General features: G+C 43.8%; 1 protein-coding gene across 1 annotated transcript; it reads left to right on the top strand.

The window, feature by feature from the left end:
* The first annotated feature begins 1,079 nt into the window (after positions 1-1,079).
* Positions 1,080-7,675, top strand: rpl5b (ribosomal protein L5b). Its single transcript, XM_076141514.1, has 8 exons — positions 1,080-1,201; positions 1,657-1,726; positions 1,840-1,955; positions 2,339-2,473; positions 2,751-2,953; positions 6,280-6,457; positions 7,156-7,244; positions 7,535-7,675. The coding sequence occupies exons 1-8, from the start codon at positions 1,199-1,201 to the stop codon at positions 7,632-7,634; spliced, it is 894 nt and encodes a 297-aa protein (XP_075997629.1). The 5' UTR covers positions 1,080-1,198; the 3' UTR covers positions 7,635-7,675.
* Positions 7,676-7,790: the final 115 nt, after the last annotated feature.

The following is a 7,790-nucleotide window of genomic DNA, read 5'->3' as shown; positions in this document are numbered from 1 at the left end:
CTGAAGCTCTCTATCAGCATAAGCATTGCCTATCTACCAAGTATTTGATGAACAAAATACCGTACCTTGATTCCATTGCTGATTGCTGAAACACTTGAGTTGAAGGAAAACTAATCTCAGAGCAACGATGGATTCTCAGGAACTTCCAAACATAGTTCTTCCAGTTCAAGCATTTGAACTCCAGTATATAAGCATGGAAGTAACAGAATTCTTTGTATTTCTTCTTCACACAACAAACCTTTGAACCAATGAGATTGGTGTGTAACAAAAAGTGACCAGAGGTAGCTGCAATATTCTTGATAACCATCTAGCATTCACTGGGCACTCCACACAAACTCATAAATCACAAACTGCTTCATAGCAAAAGTGCTTAGATGAAAATATGATGAGGTGATTCACATACCAGACTGTCAACCAACCCACTTTTCAGGTTTTACATTGAGAGTGCTGACGCATACCCTTTGTGTATTGTGTTGGACACTCCTCTACAGATTTAAATAGTTGAACCATCCCTGATGTTATAGGCCAAATATGCTAACATACATGGTGACCTTATGCCAGTGTACTTATGTGTTACATATGACACGCCAAAATCATCAGTGAGCTATGAACAGGCTCTTTGTGAATGTGTCACAGTATCAACCACGCCTCCTAAAAGGAAGTTTTATTTATTCATCTATTCAATCATATAACTTAACCTTGCTGATCTCTGATTAGTAGCTTGGCATTATGAGCAAATACACAAATGTAGGTGATAATGATCTATATTTTTCTACATATCATTATCTCTAGTAATATTTTACTATGTGGGAAAGTCAGTGTCATTTAGTTTGGTGTGCTTGAAAGAAAGGAAATGTAAATGTGCCCTCTGTGATTATAATAAAGTTAGTTGTATCAGTATCAGTATCATCAGTAGTAATAGAGCATTACGTGAATTTTGTATTTAAAATGATGTGCTTACAGTTGTATAAAGATTTAGGGTCTGCATCTACTGAAAATAAAAAAAACGACAGTACCGACCCCAGCCCGATAGGGGGCAGAGTGATAAAATCTTTGCAATATGGCGTCAGCAGCTCATCCTGTGTCACGCGGTATTTACTGAGCATGCGCACGCGCATCTTCCTTTTTCCAGTGCAGTGGAGTCAAACCCCAGCTTTTGGCTCCGGGCTCCTGTATAAGGAGACAAAAACACTGCAAAATGGTTCGTATTTTGTCCCAATATATGTTTCCATCCATGTGTAAGATATGCATCCTGTGCTTTGTGCGATGGGATGTTGACAATCATGTTGTATGAGCGCAGATGAACATAGATTCCGTCCTGCTAATGCTTCCTAGGAGCTGCTCAAACGTGGCCTAGGCAAGCTTCACACTCGGACACCGTTTCCTGTTTAGTTAAGCAACATTCTAACGTGATATTTCTCAAATGTTCCTACCCGACACTTCATATACCTCTATACCACCTGCTCTCAACCGATCCACAAGATCTTAGCCAGTGTTCGAGCGCGGCTTGACTTCAATTGCCTTAACTTGGTAGCATTGCTAATGTTAGCCGGGTCTGTGATGTCACTCACTACAACGTTGCTCTTCAATTAACGTGCCAAAGTAATGTGGCGTTGACGTTGTGGATAGTACCGATTGTTGCATCTCTTCTTGCAGGGTTTCGTTAAAGTGGTGAAGAATAAGGCTTATTTCAAGCGGTACCAGGTGAAGTTTAGGAGGAGGAGAGGTAAGTCGCTACATGACAGTTACTCTCCCCATACGTGCCAAGAAGGCTTTTAAGTGGAGGTGTGATTTGTAACTGGTGTGATTTGTAACTAATGGTATTTATTCCTCATCCAGAGGGAAAGACTGACTTCTTTGCTCGCAAGCGCCTGGTTGTCCAAGATAAGAACAAGTACAACACACCCAAGTACAGGATGATTGTCCGCTTCTCCAACAGGGACATCGTTTGCCAGGTGAGTGTGGACTGGAGAGATCTTCATCCAGTCCAATAGAAGGACAAGTGATTTGACTCCACATTTCTAAAGCTGCTCATGCATTGCCGGACAACTCGTTTAAAGTGGAGTATAGGTACATAGTCTTAATTAATCACAGGGTCAGCTCAATTGTAAGCTAAATTGAGGTTTGAGTTCTGACACTTGTGTAGTTTGGATACTTCACTCTTTAATTATTCTGCAATCCAGTGTTTTCAGTTAGCTGCTACTGCTCTTCTGTCATTTCCTTTATGAGTGGAATAGTTTTGTTGGTGTCCCACGTGTTTGACAATATTGAGGATATCCGTAGGCAATGTATTATTTGTGTTAATGTCTTGTTAATGAACGTATTGTAATTGTTTCAGATCGCCTATGCCAAGATTGAGGGTGACATGATTGTGTGTGCCGCCTACTCACATGAACTGCCTAAATATGGGATTACAGTGGGCCTGACAAACTATGCAGCAGCCTACTGCACTGGTCTGCTGGTGGCTCGCAGAGTATGTATTCATTTAAAGTTTAAACTGAACACTTTCATGGTATTTTGTCCCAATTGTAAGTTGTAACATTTTCGCAATTAGCTTTTTAGACGACATGGTAATTATACAAATGTAGAGATTGTAAAAGTAGTCGTAGTAAATTGAAATAGCTTGAGAACACGACAAATAATGATCATATTCAAACTGAAGTGATTACAGATCGGCTTCTAATGTAAACATGAGCTCTAGCTGCATCTTGTCTACTTTTAACTCTAATCTTAAATGTTTTGTTTTAAAGCTCCTGCACAAGTTTGGTCTGGACAAGGTGTACGAAGGTCAGGTGGAGGTCACCGGCGACGAGTTCAATGTGGAGAGCATCGACGGTCAGCCAGGTGCATTCACGTGCTACCTGGATGCTGGGCTTGCCAGAACCACCACAGGCAACAAGGTGTTCGGTGCTCTGAAGGGTGCTGTGGATGGAGGTCTGTCCATCCCACACAGGTACGCTTTCACTTCTCACACAAACACGTTGTCTTTGATGTGACTTGGCTCTAACGCTTGGCAGTATACAGTGTTGGGAAATGGGTTTAACTCCTCAATGCAGTTAGCCTCATAAGCCCTTTTCACTCATAGATACTGACATAATGCTCAGTTAAACTTTTGGTCACTGCTGGTGATTTTCAGTTTCCACACATGCATATATGTGATGCGGTAATGTTGTCTTGTGCCTTTGTGCTCAAATCAAACATGTCGGGCCGTACAGAGTTAGACAGGGCTAGGGACAGTCCAGCAGATGGCAGTAATGCAGCAGTGTGGATGCCACCTGCCAAACTAAACAAGAAGAACAAACAGGACAGGAATGTTTCAGTTCAGTGTCGTTATTAGCGCATTTAATTGTAAATGCGAGACAATTGTCACGTTGGAAACATTCTTCAGGACATCAAAAGAGCACAACAAAGGAGCTCGTTCATAACAGTGTGTGAGCTCCACTGCTCTATTAGCTCTGCTCCACCGCAGCTTCCAGACAGCTGGTGTCCTTGGCGCTGAGTGGAGCTCTGGACCTCCCTTATTTACGCAGTTTGTACAATTTGCAGCGATTCTTGAAATACAAAGTTACTCTACTAACAACCACACATTTTAGGCAAAAGCGAGACGACCTGTCACCATCACATGTGTTGTCGGCCTAGTCTTATGATTGGTTCCCTGCTTATCAGAGTTAGCCAGCGTATCCGTGCCGGCACACTTCCTTCACTCATACACAACTGACTCATGCCCATATTATCCCAGAATTGTTACTTGCCCTTGAGCTGGGATCAAACCAGGTCAACAGCATATCGGTGAGGCACCCGTTCACCCATGACTCCATGCTATAGGGCTGCAGTGTAGCAAATGACTCAGAGTTGTTGAAATGAGGTCTTTGGTTTAAGTGTCTGGAGTCCGGGAGCAGTCTGTAGAATCTTTGAATATGTTGCCTGTTGAAATCACTTCAATGTATGAGGCGTACAATGCAGCGAATGGATGGGATGGTTTGTTGTCGAACATGATCCTGGATAGAGTAGACGGTGTATATGTGTTTGAAGGTCCCTTTTTGTGTTTACAGCAAGGGTTGGACAGAAAAGAGTCATTGCAATATGTTGAGATATGGTGAGATTTGCATTGGTTTCATGCAGAAGGGGAATAGTTTGGTTGTGCTTCCGTAGCTGTGCTTATGCAGACTGTGAAATGTAGTTTGTTTTATCTGTCTGGGTCTTCCATCCACACGGACACGACATACAATCCCAGGAAACTGAGCTTTCTGAAAAGCCATCGTTTCAGTGTGACTGGGGATGTCTGAGTTTAAGCGCAGGCGTCGCACATTTCACGCTCTCTTCGGTACACTTCAGCTGCCGATGAGCGTGTTTGTTGTTCGGACTCTTGTCTAATTTGACCGCTTGTTTGGCTTTAATCTTGCAAGAATGTAGTGTGATGCGGCGGGGTTTGACCTCGTGATCTCATGCCTGGACATGTTCTGGGATGTTTGTTGGCATATTACTGGCATGTTGGAGGGAGGAATGATCAAAAACGAAAGCGAAACTACTTGTCAGCGAGTTTATCTTTACAATGTGATTTATGCCATGAACTCTTACATTCAGACTCAAGTACAACCACATGGAAGCTTTTCCATATGTGCTTTCCAGACTCAAGTGTTTTGTAGGATGAATATTTGACGCTTTTGACACATGACAGAGATGGCCCACCTTGCAGAAGGGTTAAAAAAAAGTATTTGTGTAATGAGTCATCTGGGTCACATGCTGCTGTTTGAACAGGATTAAAATGGGTGCATAGATTTCCCTCCTGTTAGCAGGTAGAAACTAACTAGCAGTCATGGCAAGTTGGCTCTGATGGAGTTAATGATGCTATATTTGAAATTATGCTCGTCTTTTTGCTAATGGCATTTCCCCCACTGATGTATAAGCTTGGTGTTGGGCTACATGTCTGTCTATGGATCATACAGCCGGCCCTTAATCCAAAACACTCACTGCCATCACATATAGATCACTACCATCTGGATCTGGTGTGCAGGAACACATTTTGAGAGAGGAGCTTTATTTATCCAGGCAGCCGGGCGCTTGGTAGGGCTGCAAATGTGCAGCTGCCACTTTTAACTAAATTGAGGCACCACTTAATCATCACAGCATAACACCAAGGCAGGTAAACTTCAGGGATACACATCTATCCATTTAGGAAGCGTGTAAGCAAGCCTGGGAATCAATTTCTCCTGCTGTAGTGCAAACGAAAGAACTCGGCAGTAGCCTGCAGGAGATCATGTTGTAGGGCTCTGGCAGTGCTGCTACAGAGGAGCAGATACCGGCCCTGCTCCTGGGTGCCCGTATAGGGCCCTGTCCAGCTCTCCTTGTGTAACGGCTGATCTCCTGGTGTCCCCTCCGCTCTCTTGAGACTGTGCTGGGAGACGCAGCAAACCTTCTTGCTACCACACTTGTAGACCTGCCGTCCTGGAGGAGCTGGACCCCCTGATTGGGCTGCATGTACCGCCGCATGCTACCAGTAGTGACAGACACTAGTGGAACACAAAACTAGAGGAGGAATAAGAAGAGAGCTTGTGTGTGTGTGTGTGTGTGTGTGTGTGTGTGTGTGTGTGTGTGTGTGTGTGTGTGTGTGTGTGTGTGTGTGTGTGTGTGTGTGTGTGTGTGTGTGTGTGTGTGTGTGTGTGTGTGTGTGTGTGTGTGTGTGTGTGTGTGTGTGTGTGTGTGTGTGTGTGTGTGTGTGTGTGTGTGTGTGTGTGTGTGTGTGTGTGTGTGTGTGTGTGTGTGTGTCCACCACAGGTCAAACATTCCCCTTTTTGGGTGTCTTTTTGCCTCTCCATTGCAGCTGCTGTCACATTTATTTGCTCCAAAGCAGGTGAAATGTGTGTGTGCTTCCTAAATGGACAGAAATCCCTGAAGTTTAACTGACTTGTGTTATACTGTGATGAAGTGTTCCCTTCGTGCTTTTGGGAGCAGTGTAGTTGAGATTATGGTGATTCAGTGAGTCTGAATGAAACGACACCTACAGAGCCCAATCCCAAAACTAAAGACAGAATTGTCAAGAAAATGACTATGGGGAGATTGAGTCAGTAATGTTTGGCCTTGACAGAGGTTTGGATCTCGAGTGCTTCCTTGTCTTGGCTGTTGCGATGTAAAGCCCATTTGTCTGTAGGTTGTTTTGCTTGTGTCCAGTACATGGAGACACGGCTGCCTCTATAAGTCACTCCAGTAAATCAAAGCCCTTTGGGAAAACCTTACACTGAAATTCCTAAAACTGACGATCGCTCTAAACCTACTTTTCAGCACCAAGCGCTTCCCTGGGTATGACGTAGAGAGCAAAGAGTTCAACGCCGAGGTCCACCGCAAGCACATCATGGGCGTCAACGTGTCCGAGTACATGAGCTACCTCATGGAGGAGGATGAGGATGCTTACAAGAAGCAGTTCTCCCGCTTCATCAAGAATGGAGTCACCCCTGATTCGGTAAGTCCTCTACATGCACTTTATTTACTTTCCTGCTTAACCCCCATCTCAGCAGCTGGGCCATCATGCTATTTAAGCCCCTCCTTCATTGCATTGTTGACGTTTACAGTGTTATAACCGTTATGATTGGGCTGTCGATCCCTGTTTTTGAGCAATAGGTCCCCATTTAATGCAACTCCCACTCAAATAACTCAACAAATGAGGGCGAGGAGAGCCGGGAAGGTTTACAAGTCACTTATCTTGCATCCCCAGCTGTGCTCCAGTCAGGGTTTGCTGCGACTCATGCCAAATGAATTGCAGACTTAGTTTTTTTTTGTCTTGTAACAGATAACTTGAGGAACCCATAAAAGCATTGCATTCGTCCGAGGGCTCAGAAATTCTTAATCAGAGCCCGTTAGAACAGTTCGTCATCATTCGTAGCGCTCTTTGCCCCACTGACTAGGATGCTAAAGAAGTTGAATTGGCAATCTGGTTTGATAGATGTTTATCATGACAGACAAATGTGAAAACTCGTTGGTTTGCCAAGAAAGCAAGCTGGCAAAAGTTAGAAAATGGCAGAGAAGGCCAAACGCACCTTAATGCTGGACGGTATAGTTCTTGTTAAATGTGTTTTGCTACAGTGCTGCCTATTAAAAATGATTCAATTCTAATGCATTAATGATAAACGTGACACGAATCTGAATGATTTCTTCTTGCAGGTTGAGGAAATGTACAAAAAGGCTCACGCTACCATTCGTGAAAACCCAGTCCATGAAAAGAAGCCTCCCAAGGAGATCAAGAAGAAGAGGTGAGATAATGAAATGTTCCTGCCGTCATTTAGTCCGAGACCTTTTAACATGATATTTGAAAATGGTTTTTAATGGTGAGATAATGGTCTGGGTTGTGACTCGCTGGGTAATTGCTGCCACGACGATGCTTTGTCTGTCGGTTGCACAACACGTTTGCATATATTGACAGCACTGTTACTGCGTGGACCTGGAAGGGGAATGTTCTCTGAAATGCACAGAAGGGCCACGACGCCTTTTTAAAACTTCAAATCTGAGCCAACTCAATTGTATTTTGCTCTTTGCTACGCAGGTGGAACCGTGCCAAGCTCTCACTGGCCCAGAGGAAAGACCGCGTCGCCCAGAAGAAGGCCAGCTACCTCCGGGCTCAGGAACAGGAAGAGGCAGACTAAAGTTCGCTGTTTCTAATAAAACATTTGTGGGAATATCAAAGAATTCAAATCTCTCGTGCATTCCTTTCCTTTTCTTGCTGCATGTTAACTGTTAAGGCTGTTGCAAATCACTTTCTTTACTATAAATTTGAGGCTCATTTAGTATTTTTACAGTGA

The sequence above is a fragment of the Genypterus blacodes genome, unplaced genomic scaffold (assembly GCF_046128005.1).
Source record: "Genypterus blacodes isolate CSIRO-AG114 ecotype Tasmania unplaced genomic scaffold, CSIRO-AGI_Gbla_v1 ptg000019l_1, whole genome shotgun sequence".
In the NCBI taxonomy this organism is placed as follows: domain Eukaryota; kingdom Metazoa; phylum Chordata; class Actinopteri; order Ophidiiformes; family Ophidiidae; genus Genypterus; species Genypterus blacodes.
The sequence above is the reverse complement of the archived record's forward strand: the minus strand, read 5'-3'. Positions and strand labels throughout refer to the sequence as shown.

Coding starts and splice junctions, on each gene's coding strand:
- rpl5b (XM_076141514.1), top strand. Junction 2,954..6,279: donor GGTCTGTCCATCCCACACAG/GTACGCTTTCAC, acceptor CCTACTTTTCAG/CACCAAGCGCTTCCCTGGGT. Junction 6,458..7,155: donor ATGGAGTCACCCCTGATTCG/GTAAGTCCTCTA, acceptor TTCTTCTTGCAG/GTTGAGGAAATGTACAAAAA.